General features: G+C 44.4%; 1 protein-coding gene across 4 annotated transcripts in view; it reads left to right on the forward strand.

The window, feature by feature from the left end:
* DCLK1 (doublecortin like kinase 1) overlaps positions 1 to 15,714 on the forward strand; it is a 305,725-nt gene that overhangs the window by 10,480 nt on the left and 279,531 nt on the right. For all 4 annotated transcript variants that reach the window (XM_058276956.1, XM_058276955.1, XM_058276957.2 and 1 more), the window contains exon 3: positions 9,989 to 10,335. In XM_058276956.1, the coding sequence (XP_058132939.1) occupies positions 9,989 to 10,335 (347 nt within the window). The remainder of the gene's footprint in view (positions 1 to 9,988; positions 10,336 to 15,714) is intronic.

Genomic DNA, 15,714 nt, shown 5'->3' on the forward strand with positions numbered 1-15,714 from the left:
TAAATATTATAAAATAAATTTTCCTCATTTTCTTCTAATACTTTTATGTTTCCCTTTAAAAAAATGTTTTAATGGTCGTCGTATTGGTATAAAACATGAGGTAGCAATTCAACTTCATTTTCACCCAGGCTACCCACCTCATTTTAAAACTTGTTTATTTTGAAAAAACAAATTTCGACTTACAAAAGTGTCACAGAGATAGTGAGTTTCCTTAATGCTTCACCCAGCCTCCCCTAAAGTTAACATCTTACACAACCAGGGTGGCATGATGAAAATTAAGGAATTTAAGAAACCAGCCTGGGTACCGTGCCAGTCACTTAGCATAGACGTCACTCGACCTTCGTCGGCGTCCTGCTCCGGTCCCAGCTGCGTCCCGGGATCCCACGTTGTCATCACCTCCCTCCACCTTCTCCTCCGAGCTGTGACCATTCCTCGGTCTTGCGTTTCCATTCATGGCTTTGCTGGTTGTGAAGAGTACTGGTCAGTTATTCGGTAGAATGGCCCTTAATTTGGATTTGCCTGATGATGAGATTGAAGTCACATATTTTGGGCGAGAATGTCGCAGAAGTGACGTTGTGCCTTTCCAGTGCCTCATTTCAGGGGTCTGTGGCAAGGAGCTTGATGGGCGTCCGTGAGGACCTTCACCCCAACGGCCTCTTTGATTCCTTCGTAATTAGTGAGTGTTGGGGGAGAAACTTGGAGGCGACATAAAGACCCCGTTTCTCCGTGAACTTTTACCCTCTCATTTTGATCTTCACTGGTGGCTCTTGCCTGTAGCAGCTGTAACAGCGGCGCTCTGGTGGTGAGTTTCTCTTTCTCTGCCTCGTTTTTAAAGCAGGATACTACCCTTTCCTGCCTTTGGATCATCTTCTGTGATCTCACTGGCTCCTATTATTATTATTACTTAACTTTATGTTTAAAGAACCTTCAGATTACATAAATGTTACATCAGAAATTGAGGGGATTCCCATCTACCCCACCTCCCCCCTCTCACATTTTCTCCTATTAATAACACCTTGCATTAGTGTGGGACATTTGTTACAACTGATGAGCAAATATTGACGCATTGCTACTAACCGTGGTCTGTAGTTGACATTTTGGTTTTACTTCGCACTGTACAGTTTTATAGGTTTCCATGAAATGTATAATAATCTGTATCCGTCATTGCAATATCATGCAGAACAATCCCAGTGCCCTAAAAATGATTTTAGTTACCTTTTAAGGCTGACTATTCCAAATCAGATCTTTCTTCTGAGCTCCAAATCCCTAATTGCAACCACCTGGATAAATTCAGCTGCCACCTCATCCTCAAGTCCCTTCAAACTCAGCGTGTGTGGATATGAAGTCTTCCTTTTCCATGATCCAGGATCCATTTCTCCTCTGTGCTCCGGTCTTATTCAGTGGTGTCACTCCCTAAATTAGCAACACCCTAAATTAGCAACACCTTTGACTTTCTCTTCATCCCTCAAATCCAAGTTGACACCAAACTCTGTCAGATTTACCTACTACATTTGTTCAATTTGCTGTTTTCTCTCCGTCACCCTTGTTATAACTTTCACATCCCCATGGCTATTTGAGCAATAATGTTACTTTTTTAACCGAGTGGCAGACTTTTCTGCAGTGAGCATTGTAGGAAATCTGGAAAAATTCAAAATCATAGAAAAGTGAAATAAATACCTATATTCCCACTACTTGACTCCTGTTGTCTTTTCCTGGTACTATGGTAATCAGATCCTAAGCTAAAAAGCCGTATTCTAGTTTTCCTGTTAATTTCTTCCTTTTCTCTTTGTATTTGCCCCTGCTTTTCCTTTCTGATTACCGCATCTCTGGACCAGGTCTTTCTCGACCCCCCACCCATCCTATCCAGAAGTCTTCAAACCCGCTTTCCTCCCTCTCAAGCTGTAGGTGTCCGCCGTGTGGGCATGGTCCCCTGCTTGGTGACGGCTTTCCCACTCGCTTGTGCAACAAGGCCCGCTATCTCTAAAGCTCTTTGCTCGCCACCCCCTGGCCCTCCCTCCACCGCAGCCTTGTCTCCTGTTATCCTGTGCTACCTCTCCCAGGGGCTCGGCGTGTCCCTCAGCTCGTGCTGTCCCCTCCCAGGTCTCAGGGTAGGAGGGTCGCAGGGCGTCCTGCTGCAGAGCACGGCCTTGCGGGGACACACCCGTGTTGGAATCCAGGCTCCACCTGTGCCTCCTGGGCGCTCTGCCTTTCTTGTGCCCAGCGTGTCCCGTGACGTGTGGCGTGTAGGTCTGTAGCTCTCAGGGCTGCGGGTGAGGCCACGGGGTAGAGTGTGGCCTTCTCTCGCGTCGGCTTCTGCATCCTCATGGGCCTCAGCCCGCAGACAGGTTCCCCACGGTCTAAAAACTTCCCACCTTGATCTTGTTGACCCCTTCAACTCCTTGTTCATTTGTGACAAGAAATATCTGCTTTTGCTGTCTCTGCTTCCCCAACTTCCAGCCACACCTCAGCCCCGTTGTCAGCACCGTTACACGGTCACGCGCGTACTCGTTTCACATCTCAGGCTCGGAGTTGGAAGCCAGGCTGGGTCCTCCCCACCTGGAATGGTAGTTGCAAGGGCTCAGTAAATGTGGCTGGGAGAATAGAGAGAAAGAACGACAAGCTCCCAGCATCATTACCCTACTGCAGAGGCTGTCACAGGGCCACGTGAGTCGTCCTCGCGGTCAGGCCAGCGACCTGGTAGGACTTATCCGGGCCGCCACCTCTGGAGCAGTGGACCCCTGCTTGCCCCACGCTCACGGCCCCTTGGCTTCTGTTGGCTCCAGGATTGGTCTCTCTGACTTCCTTCCATTTCTTCCCCTCTCTGGTCCTCTTGAAGTACTGGTGTCCCCTCGGTGTCCTCTTGTCTAGCTGGCCTGGCCTCCCTAGCTGTTTCCTCCAACTCCCATAGCTGCAGCTGCCACATGTAGCTCCCTCCAAACTCAGACCAGTCTCTAGCGCTTGTTGAAATCGGGTTGGCTCTCAGGAATGTCTAGTTCCATATGGACACAACCAAATTAATCTCCTTCCTTGCTGCCTCATCCAGACCTGCTCCTCTTCTTATTTCATCTCCTGCAGTGAGGGGAAGGAGACCACTTGTTGGTCCAAGGAAGCATGTCATTTCTTGAGCAAGAGGTCCTAAGGCCTCACAGGATATCCCTTTACTGTACTGTGTGGTAGAGCATATTATTAGTTTATGTTTGTTGATGTGCTCGTCTCTTCTTTCTTGCCAGTGGAAATCTTACCCTTGCTTCCAAGGCTGTCGTGAACGGTCCTTCCTCTTCTGAGTGGACTTGGGGGTGGTTTGTCTGTCCTCTGAGTGAGGAGTGCCTGGACTCCTGCTCATCGCCTCCTGCCTTGTGTGGAATCTTTTCATATATGTGTCTTGCTTCCCAAATGAATTCTTAGCATCTTGGAGGCAGGCTCTTGACTTGGGTTTCTTTCCTGAGTAATTCAGGCCTTGTACCTAAATATTATTTGCTTTAACCTACACACTCATGGGCAAGAAGTGGATGTGTCCAAGTAATCAGTGTTTCTGGACACAGAGACCCTCTCCCTTCACCTGAGGGAAGACAGGCAGAGCTCGGCCAGTGCTCCAGGGGCGCGGCGACTTGTCCACACTGGGGGGAGGGGGTCCTTTGACTCAGGTGAGTGGGGAAACCCTTCTCACCTAGTTGACTGGCCACCTCCCCAAGCATTTCTTCCAGTGGGGCTGCTGCTGCCCTCCCCAAACTCCCAAGAAGAAGGGTGCGTTGAGTCCGTTATTGAATGAGCCTCCCGGAGGCACTGGGTGCTGAGCAGGGCTCAGGTGAGCCTACCTGCAGGAGCCTGTCTCCTTCACAGCCTGCCTTCCTGATCTGTGTGTCTCCTTGTTGTGCACATAGAGAAGGACACTTAGCTTTCACTGCCCCTTTCTTGTGGTGATGAGAAGTCCCCGAGTCTACCCTGTTTGGGGCACTTACATCAAGATTTGTAAAAAGTGCTTTGGAAGCTCAGTTGGCTGTGAGTACTCCCAGCATTTTTTTAAGTTATGCACATTGCAGGCTGCTCGGTAGAATAAAGGTGACTCACGTATTTCGCTTCTGGGGTTTTTGCCTCGTGAAGAAAGGCCGGATGGAGAGAAGGGTACAGGGCACGACTGGGTCACCCCTGAGCTGGGCACATGGTGACAAAGAGGCAGAGGCTGGAGGGGGCTTGGAGGCGTTTCTGTCCCCGCAAGGCTAAGCTGTACCCGCCAGATGGAGCGCGGTTACAGCCCCTAGAGTTATGATTAGAAACAGGATCATCACAACTTTAGAAGATTTGGAAAAAAGTAAGCTCTCGCCCACATTCTCAGCACCTTACATCAGCTGCTATTTTCACTTGTCCATTTGCATACTTTTTACATTGCGTTCCTAGTGCACTCAGTTATTTTCCATTTTTTCATTTATCATATGATGAACACTGTTAGGCTAGTACACAGTTTATTTTTATAATCTTTGTGTGTGTGTGTGTAATAATTGTGTCCGATTCTCATTCCATAGCTTGCTTAACTGTTCCCCTCTATTGTTGAGCACACAGGAGGTAGTTTCTGAAAATGTGGCTCCCATGGCTAATGTATGCACTTGCTGTAATTTTATAATTTGTTGTTCTGTTATTTCCTTAGGAGAGATGTTCAGGAATGAGAGTGTGGGTCAAAGATGTGTTTTCACGGCTTCAGATGAGGTCTGCTGTGTTGCTTTTTGAGCATTTCCCCATGTTTTTATTGTTTTTTATTTATTCTTTATTTCCTTTTATCCTTTGCCATATATTTTAGTATTGTGTATTTTTGTAAATTATAATGAGTTCTGCACGTTATAGTAACCCATAGTCATGTTATATGGCCTGTCTGTTCCCCTTTTTACTGTAGTTCCTCTATTCTTCAATTATATGGCTTTTAAATTTAAAAAAAAAATTGGTTCTCTGAATTTATCCCTTCATGTTATTTTTTGTTTGCTTCGAATTTGAGAAGCTGACATTTTTCCATAGGTCTGACACGTATTCAGATTTTATTTTCTGTGAGGTGTTTTCATGTTGCAGTGTATCATGTGTGGCTTCCGTGGAAGAAAGCTGCCTAAGTGCCTCTGGGGACCCTTTCTTCTTGTCATAATAGTGCTGTCAACATTGTCTTCCTAAACCAGTGCCTGCAGGTGGATTTTGAGCCATTGCTGTGGACATCCGAGGAAGGCTCGTGAAATGTAATATCCAGAAGGGACTTTGCGATAGTTTGTTCTGTAAATAATGTCTTTCATATCATTTAACTCAGTTCAGTTTCAGAGGTTTCACTGTATACTTGATTCTTTCCCAGATTTTATCATAGCTCACAACAGTGAAATCTACTGCTGGAGTTTTCAGTGAGAAAGTTTATACTGTGGAGAAGTGAAATGTATTACAGGTACCTCTCACTTAAAGTACTTTGGAATATGCCAGAGTTTGATCCTAAAGGAATCCTAGAAGCAGTACAAACGGCTTTTGTTATGTGAAACCTAGAGATTGGGCCATTTTCAGGTGAAATCAAAGGATGTCAGAGCTAAAATTAACAAGTCACTGTTCTTAGCCCATGGTCGAACCCAGCAAAAAGGGGATACAGCGCAAACTTCTAATATGGCGTCCCGTGGAGCAGCACGTGCCCAGCTGGCGTGCCGCAGTGCTGGTTCACCAGGCTGGCACCTTATCACTGCACCAGATTACCAGAAGTTTTTGATATTGCCCTAGAGAATTTTTAGAAGTGGGTATCCTTCTCTAATTTTGTAATGGGAAACAATGGCAAAGTAGAATTAACATGACAGACTGTTGTGTAATAAACTTTGCTAGAGTAAATTTTTTCCCTACTTCAAAGAATAATGGCAAATGTAATAATTTTAAAATGCATACATGATTAGTTGGGAAAAAAAATACAGGTTCTCTGGTATCTTAAAAATAATCTAATATGGTTATTATTCCCTCCTTCAAGTTCCTGAAAATAATATTCTTACAACTTTCAAGGAAGACATTGTCATATTTTGACCTTTTAGTAGGTATTTCAGGCTTTATTTCCTGAACTTTTTTTTTTTTAAATGATCATTTTGTGCATCTCTCTCTTTGCCTAAAAGCAAATATTAGGGGTTTTTTGCCTTTGTAAATGCCACAGCAATTTAGGCCGATGTCTGCTTCTTCAGTTCTTCCTCTGTGTCGGGGAGTTTTGGACACCCACTGGACTAAATTTCAGGTAGACGGTCAGTCTTAACATAGAATTTTTTCACTTGAATAAACTGTAACAAAACTGGTATGATAAGATAAATACGATAGCCAACATATTGGTTATTTGGTTATCAGCTTTTACCTTTGTAAATTTCCAACACCACCTTTTATAGGCTTTTATACCATTTTTCTTTAAATCTTCTCAGATCTTTGAATTTTGTCACCTGTGTTTAACTTCACCTGTAATTAGTAATACAAACCTTTCAAAGCAAACTTTGGACAATTTTGACCAAATATATGTTGGTTTAGATAACTTAACTCTTATTTTGCTGTTATAGTAAAAGTTACACCAAAGGACTTTGGAATGGCTTAGTGTATCTAGGAAGAAGCATGTTATGGTAATTATGACTCTTACTCTATTTTGTTATTTTTGAATGGCCCTTAGTGCACATAGCTGATTCCAGGACTTGAAAGCAACATGTTGTTGATTCTCCATTCAAGAATATTAGATACCTCTTAACTCTAGACCCCATTAAGAAAGAGATTAAACACTGGATACCCAGAGCGATTTGACCAAACCAAGTAATTACATTTCTTAATTTTAAGTATCAATATTATTAGCATATTAATTGAAAAGCTTTTTTTTTATAAATCAGATAATACAGTCACCTCTGATTTAACTGGGTTAAGGCAGAGACCACCTCTCTAGTGGCGGGGTGAAATTCAGAATTAGGCTTACAATAAAAGTAGTAAAAATGTGGGGTCAGGTAGCTTCGCATTATCAAATAGAAACGTAGGCATGTAAGAAAACCCACCTTGCCTTTTCCTGAACGGTGTGGTAGACTCTGGAGTGCTAGCGCCGTAGGATCTGTGGTCTCGGGCTTGCTTGGGCAACAACTTCCCCTCCTATTAGGTGTCTTTTTCCACTTAGCACATCATCATCATTCATTGGAGTCTCACCCTCTTCTCTAAGATTCTATTCCATTCCATCAATTCCATTCTATTCCATTCTTTGAGTCTGATAAGTGAGACAAAAAGGAACCTCAAAGGTACAGCACAGATAAAACACAAGGTTTCTCTGTTGTTGCTTGAATGAAACCAGCATTACCTTCTGAAAAAGTTACAGGAGGACTTTTTCATGCTTTAAATTTTTTTATATGTGTTCTTCAGCTAAAAAGATGCCAAAGAAAAGTTTATTTTCTTTTCAAACCAAGAAGGACTTGTCCCCCATTCCATATTATTATGTAAGTAATTAAAAATTCCTCCTTTTTTGCAAAAAGTTTTCTTTGTTAAAATGTAAACTACTCTATGCTTTTGTTTTGATTTTAAAATTTAGTTCGCTATCTAAATTTACAGAAAGTTGCCCACCTGGATTAGTGCAGATTTCTGATAGCAGGAACGGCTCTGCCAATTAAACAAGGCTTTGTTCCCTGTTGGAGAGTGCTTGGGGCATTTGTCTCATGCAGTATGATATCTGTTGGTAGCTGTGTAGTTAGAAACAACCAACACCTTATAACAGAAGACCTGCTTCCGCATTCTGGAAATTTCTTCCTGGATTTACTACATAATCCAGGTAGTCCAGCCTCAGGTCATTTTCACTTGTAGGCAGTTTTGAGTTTGAGATAGCTTTGATCTCTTGTCATCTGATTCGGTCTTCCCAAAACCTGTTGAGGTAAAAGAGGCCAATGTAACTGCCTTCAGTTGGCAGATGTGTAAACCACTCCGTGGAAATACAGGGGTCTGGTCCAAGGTCACGTGTTTGGAGAGGCCAGGTCTCCAGCCTGGATTTCCAGTCTGCTCTTCCACTCTCACATTCTCACTGTCACTCCATAAAACCTCCAGAAACAATGCTGCTGTTGTCCATCCCACATATGGATTTTAGATGTCTACACAAATCTTGAGGGGAATGTAGTTGGGGCAAGTCATAGTCCGTTAGGTGAATAGAAAGGGGGTTTGTTAATTTTTTACTATTAATATTTGTGCAACTCTGAGGCAGGTGGTCCGGTTAAGACACACACACATAATGTATACATTCATAAAAAGAAGGCATACTTTAAACATTTACGAAGTAAGTGTTTGATAATATGTATAATTGTGCTTTTTTATTTTTGAAACCTTCATTCCAATATTTTTGTGACCTGTTCAGTAGCCTTGGGTGCTTGCACTATTAATTAAAAATATATAGGACAAGGACTTAGATGAAAGTAAATGGGCCGTGTCTGATTAGTCCTAGGTCATTCTGCCTGCAATTGTGAAGGCTTTTCAATATTTTTACCCGGTCATGGTTGGAAATACTTTCCTTGTGAACATGGAATAAAGCCATTAGAAAATCTTTGTTAATTTCAAAATGCCTTAACATATCTTTATGAAATACATATTTTGGGCCAGTAATTTTATAATTTGACATCTGTTATTACATGTGTTGTTTTCTTCATGCATGTGACCCACAGGACTCAGTAAGGAGTCCTTTTCAGTACACATCTAACTCATTCTGGTGCCTCTCAAATCCTTTCACACAGGGACAAGGATAGATTGCCTCCGTGTTCAACGTCAGCACCGTGTTGATGGGACAAAAGTGTGACTTTCCTATTTCGCTCACTTTGGGAATTTTCCTTGCCTTTACAAAATGTTTAGCACATACTCTTGTGAAACTTATCCTAATGTAGTTATGTATTTTAAGAAGCTGTTTTTGCACCCATTTCCTGAAATGATCTGTCAGTATAGTTACCTCTGGTTTTGAAGTTCCCTTGAAATATAAATTCCAAAGATTACCTTCTGTTTTAATTCAACTTCATACTTTTCTGAAATCTATTCACCAATCTGAAGGCAAAAAGAGAAATGATTTTTTCCCCCGGAATGCCAATCTGTTGCTGATAGAACCAGATTAGAAGGTGAAATATTTATTTCATTGGTTTTTTAATTTGCCGTGTCGAGTATCTGTGTGTTATTTTCTTTGTGCCTATGACCCACAGCTGCTTAAGTGTCTGAGTATTTTCGTAAGTTCTCTGGCAAGGAGTCCTTTTTAATACACATCTAATTTAGAGAAGATTTTTGAAACTTTTCAAATATTAAAGTTCAAGATCAAAGGGAACCTTTGTTCCTCCTTAACAAAGGCAAACTTCAATTAAAAACTTTGTCTATAACAGAAAATAATGGGTTAGTTGATTTGTTGAAATATAAGAATATCAGAGATCAAAGTCTGCCTCTCCTGTAGCGAGTGGCCAGGTAGCAGTTTGTGTGCTGTCATAATCATGTCTGTGTATTCCTGCCCACAGCCACAGCTAGGTTATTTGATGGCTCGGCCACTGCCCCCAATGTCCCACATATGTATACTGGCCTTTGGTTTCCTGGGTCACCTGATAAGGAAGCAAAACTCCTTTATGTCCCCAAATCGCTTTGCACTCTGAAAGATGCCAGCCTTCCCCATCTCCTCAGAGTCTCTCATGGAACCGTAGTTTCTGTGGAAATCCACCCATGCCTTCTTTCTTGGTTCAGTCATAGCAAACTCCTGGAGTGCTGCAGTCTCCAGGGACACTAGAAATGCTCCGACAACATGAAATCGCAGCTGCTTGGCTGCAAGGCCTCGCCTCTGAGGTTTCACCAAACCTTGACACCAGTGTCTTTCTGTGCTGATGGAGAGATGGATGGCTGCCCTCACTGATGATTAATCATGCTTCGTGTCCCTTGTTTCACAAGGCGCAGCTAGCTCTTGTTCCTAAGTGAAACAAGGACGTATCAAAGACTGAGAAAAGTGAGTCCGCTGACGCATGAGTTTCCCTGTTCCTTCTTCTAGGCGAGAGTTACGTGTGTGGCTCCATCGAGCCCTTCAAGAAGCTGGAGTACACCAAGAACGTCAACCCCAATTGGTCAGTGAACGTCAAGACCACCTCCGCGTCCCGGGCCGTGTCGTCACTGGCCACAGCCAAAGGGAGCCCCTCGGAGGCGAGGGAGAACAAGGACTTCATCCGGCCGAAGCTGGTCACCGTCATCAGGAGCGGCGTGAAGCCGCGGAAGGCCGTCCGGATCCTGCTGAACAAGAAAACCGCGCACTCCTTCGAGCAGGTGCTCACCGACATCACTGACGCCATCAAGCTGGACTCGGGCGTGGTGAAGCGCCTGTACACGCTGGACGGGAAGCAGGTAAGGGGAGCCTTTGGCCTGCTTTGACCTTCCAGCTGTAGCCTGGTGGGGATGGGGACTGACCCTTAGCTGAAATTGAGGGAGGCGGTTCGTGTGGCCTGCAACAAACCGCTCCAGGGTTAGTTAGGCAGGATTAACCAAGAGAAGAAAGTGAAAACGCATCTCTTGAGCTAAAATGGTCTCTTGGGAATCTCTGCTTTTCCTGCCCTTAACTGTATAACTTAACGGTTCCTGTCACTCATGGACTTCCAAGTTCATCACATGGTGATGTAGCCTTCAGCCTTGAACAGGTGTGGAGCTAGCCCTTGGCCAGTAGAGAAAACCAGATTCATCCTGTTGACCTAAATAATATTTTATATCTCAGTAATGTTCCCTGGTAAGAATTATTTAAATTTTATGTGCTTTTAAGTACCTATCTAAGGAGTGAAAAAGTTCCATCTGGGTTATTAAAAGGCATGTTTCCAGAATATTATAATTGTGTATTTAAAACATAGTCTCAGAATTAGAGTGAAAGGGGAGGGTCTCTCTAGCTATGGAATGGGCATGAGTTGACTCGGTGGGTGGGTGTTTTCGTGTGGGTTGGTGGGCTGGCAGAGCCCTGATGGTAAGCTGATCGTGTGTGCACTGCTGTCATTCAGAGCTTATCAGGGTCGTTTTAAGATTATAAATTTCTAGCATATGATCTTTGCATGACATTTAGTTCTTAATATGGACCTAGCAAACATTTGTATTGTTATTTTGAGAAGTAATTTGAATGATTTATATATTAAAAATCAAAACTGTACAGAAATTAAAGATTATCTTAACACTTCAGTATCAGAATACTCATACTTTATTAATTAGAAATAGATGCTGATTTTGGGAAGAGTGCTAATCATGAAAGAATTCCTCCCCTAGGGAGTCATTTAAATGCTCTAAATTATAAAATTCATTAGGAAAGAAGGAATATGTGCCAGTTGTTCATTTATATTCACCAGCCTTCTGCTTGTCTCTTTAAAATCCCTGTAATGGATGGGAATCCTGTATAGTATGCATGATTGTTTTGTTTACTCACAACTTCTTGAATAAAATACATATATACATATATAAAGTAAAAAAAAAAAATCCTGATAATGTCACATGGCTAAGGATTCTGAGGAATGAAATTCCTCGTCTTCTAAAAGCTAAGAGGCTGATTGTCATCAATATATTATGATTGAAAAGTCCACTGCTGATTTGTGAATTATGCAACAATAAGATGGCAAGCTTCACATTTAAACATGTAAGCCCTTCCCTGGTTCTGTCTGGAGAGTCACTAAACCATTTTGTAGGTCTGAATTTTCACGTGATGGGCATTTGCCTGTTTTCACAAAAACTAAAATTCAGAATAAAGTAATTGATACGTCTTCTTACTCTCCTCTCACTTCAGGAGTTTGGGACTCCAAATTGCCACACATTTAGTTCCAAAATCAGCTTTAACTGCTTGATCTAAAGTCTGCTGTCATTCCATCATTTAAGTTTGTTAATTCCAGGAATGAATTCCCAGATTTGGTACGAATATGTCCCCAATTGTTTTCTTTCTTTTTATAATTTATCTGGTGTCTGTATTTTACAGTGGTTACTATTGCTGTAGTTTAAATATAAACAGTCTTAAATGGAAAAGAATCCTAGGTTTGTCATTGAAAGGCCAGGATTCAAGTCTTAGCTCAGCCACAGATTATTCATCTTTTTGTCAAATCATTGAGCCCCATCTCAATATACCTGCTGGGAAGCGTGGGTAGCGTTGCCACCTGGGAGAGCAGAGTGCCGTGGCAGCGACTCTGACAGTACGGTGGACGCGCTCCTCTCTAGCCAGCGATGACCATCGCGCTGCTGACCGTGCTCAGAGGCTTTGCCCCTCAGCCTCCGCCCAACGGACGAGACGTGGAGACCCAGCGCTTCCTGGGCCCACGCGCCGTCCCGTGGCCAGGGTGGCAGCGTCGGGAACCAGAGCCCGTGCTCGCCACTGCTGCCCCACGGCAGATCCTCGGGCACCGAAGCCGTGCCCACTGCGGAGGAAGCCTTCCAGGTGAGCCGCGTGCCCAGGCGCCTGGCTGAGCCCTCCGCCCTGTGTTGTTCTCCTGACCGTTGGAGTCAACTTCTTCTTCCCACGTTCGATGTTCGATGTGCGGTGGAGGCGTTTCTCCTTCTGTGGTGTGCTCCCTTCCCAGCAGGAGAGAGAAAGGCTGCAGAGGCATGCATGATAAAGTGGAAAGAACAAAGGCTTGCGTGGCTCCCCGGCAGGAACAAGGAGGCTTCCCAATGCACCCCGGGCCTCTCTAGACTTGTTCCCGGTCAGGAGCGCAGCACACCCAGGGCAGCCTGCAGAGTTCTTCAACCGTCTTGGCAGGGACCAAGGCTCCTAAAGCCCCTAGGAATCAACTGCTTGCCCCCAAGCCTTCCTGTGGATTGTGCTCTGCCACAGCAGGGCGGTGCCCAGTGCCGCTGCTGTTGTCCCCAGGCGCCGTGGTTCTGGGGTCCCTAGCTAATGTTGTAGAGAAATCGGGCGTGCGCAGTATCGAAGGCCAGGACACAAGAGTACCGAGAAGGAAGTTGGTTTATTTCGACCGGCCGGGCTCGGCGGACTCTTGTCCTAATAAAAACCCAGCCCCGAATAGCCTTTTTCGGACCCTTTTATACAGAGGAAATAGGATTAGGGAGACAAACGGTGGTTGTATGCAAACAGCATTTGGTTAGTTACTTCAGTGTTTTATCTGCATATCAGATAGGTTATTTCCTCCAGGTAAGTTTGATTTAACACATATTCTCCGCATCCAAGCCAGCCTCGATTTAGCATATCCACCACATTCCGTCTGGATGCAACCTTGAATACACATTCAGTCTTAAATCCTTTCTGAACATTCAAAGAGTGTAGGGCCTATATTACTTATTTGGACTTTCAGGGACTAGGTACACTTGGAAACAACTTTGAATTTATGCACGGGCTATATCACTGACACTGCAGGTCACTTGCTCCACCCCTTTTAAAAAATAGTTTAACTCCAGAAACATGATAAATCCAAAGCCCCGTAAAGTATTCCTTAAAGATAACTTTTTTTTTTTTAAATTGATGAAATCGAATTGTTTAAAAACGGAATAGCTCTAGTGCTTCGGGTAGCTGGTAGAGGGAAGGGTGGTCTCCGGCCCGCCTGCTGGCTGGAAGCTGCCGGCTCTGGGCTCTTGACAGTGGGCCCCGGAAGCCTGTGCCTCCCCGTAAATATGCTCCACAGAGGGCTGCCCGCACCTGCGTCGGCCGCTGGGCGCCGCCTTGCTCAGTTGCCTCCTGGGTTTGCTGTGAGCCCTGACCTAGAAGTTCATTCTGCACTGCCTATTTGAGGTTTAGGGGCTGTGTGGGATGTCAGCATATTAGAAATGCTGCACCACGAGGCGGCACCGTGCAGGAGGCCGCGATTTGCCCAGGCGACTTGGGCTCCAGAGCAGCTCGCTGGCGAGCAAACCCTGTGTGCCTGCTCCAGCTCCATCTCTCCACCAGGGCCTGGACGGGTCAGTAAAAGGCTGTGAGAGGGGCTGCTCCCCAGGGACAGGGTTTTGCTGGCAGGGGTGGGTAGTTCAGGGGAGAAGTTGCCCTGTCTTGTTTCACTGATGCGTTATTTATGAGGGCCTTGACGAAGGGCCCTTTTGGAAGGAACAACGGCGCCAGTCTCATTCCCTATCTGGACTTCCAGGGCGAGCCCTGGCAGGATCTGAAGGCCTGAGTCCCTTCCTGTGGCCCCAGCCCAGCTCGGGTGTTGGGACTTCCCTGCTGGTGGTTGTCTCCCCCTGCCAGTGGCTGCTCCCAGGTGGTATTTGGAGCATGGCTGTTTTTTAAGTGATTTAAATAAGCCCCAATGGTATGGGCTTTGCCACAGAGACACCCTTGCTGGTTTCCTGACTCTCCCTGGCACGGACAGGCTTAGGGAAGAGCAGGTCTGGCTGTCTTGAGCTGCTCTAGGTTCTCAGTCTGTGATTATTGACTCCTGCCTTAGAGGCAAAGAACAGCAGAGACTTGAGCAGCTGGCACCCGTGCAGGTAACGGTTGTGCTAAAGCTCATGAATAGAACACTCTGAAGGATCCTCCCAGCATAGAGCAACCATCAGCAAGATGCTCTTTAAGCAGAAGACACAGGCACATCCCCGTCTTGTCTTCTCTTCCACAGTGAAGACCTAGACACAATCACACGCTATCGGAGTAGGGGGAAATGCAGAGCTTCCTCGTAGGTCATGCGCTTTGTAACATCCACTGCTGCTAACATGCTAGAGGGAACTAAGAGTTTATTGTCTTCCTAATGGGGAGAACTACTGGAACCACTCATAAACCGATTTAGATGGTAAACTGTGCAAACAGGAATGTAGCTACCTTGTCAAGAAATCAATCAGCTACTAGTTCTATCTTTTCATCATCGAGTCCCCGTCACCTATTACACACGTGAAGCTCAAAGGTTATGTACAAATGAGTCCTCACGATTGGAACCATGTTTTCAGGTGATTACAATGGGCTTATTGGAATTCAGGAAATGATCAACATCATCAGTAGGAATCAGATCACAAAATGGTCTGCAGCATCTTGCTTTTGGTTTTAACATCTAATTACAGTCTGAAGTAAAATACAATTTGGACCCCCTGGAGTTCAGGCAGGTTGGGGTGTGTCCACCCCTTTATAAGCTGGTGAAAGTGGTACATGTTGCTGCCTCCACCAGGCTTGACTGTGGCAATTGATGAGTGTAGACAATGTGAAAACTGGAAGTTTCCAAATGAAAAGCAAGGAATTTAGGATGTAAATGCATTTGCCTGGAGTGGAAAAGGAGGTTTTCTGTAGCAGTTGGTAAGGGTGGCATTTTGCTTCATTTTTAAATGAATTTTTCTCTGACAGCTCTAATTAACTTCTTTAAACATATCGACACCATTCATTCTTGGCGTACAGGCTTTTTACTACTATGATTTGGTATATAGTATGTTGTGAAAACAAACATAACACCTTTTAGTTTTTGTTTGCAGTTGGGGAAAAATCAGTTGATAGAAATAATTTAGTTTACATTTTAAAATGTCAAATGAAAATTTTCTACAAATTCTGAGCACATGCCCAACCATCCTCCTGATTTGCTGGAGGTCTGACTTGATGGACATGTTTGCGCTGTCTTCAAAGCAAAGGGAGCCTGAGAACGGTTAGGGGACTTCACTTAGGGACCTCAGGTGTGGGGACAGCACTGCTGTTTTAGGTGGCACATCTTTGGCTGATTTCAGGACTTAGAGCAGCACCTGCCCTTGCATGGATACTAATTGTTCCAAATTGGGAAGAATTAAACTCCTTCCAGCCCTAGCTCTGATGCTGACAATTTAATTAATTATGGTGCCTGCAGTGAT

This window comes from Dasypus novemcinctus, chromosome 15, assembly GCF_030445035.2.
Source record: "Dasypus novemcinctus isolate mDasNov1 chromosome 15, mDasNov1.1.hap2, whole genome shotgun sequence".
In the NCBI taxonomy this organism is placed as follows: Eukaryota; Metazoa; Chordata; class Mammalia; order Cingulata; family Dasypodidae; genus Dasypus; species Dasypus novemcinctus.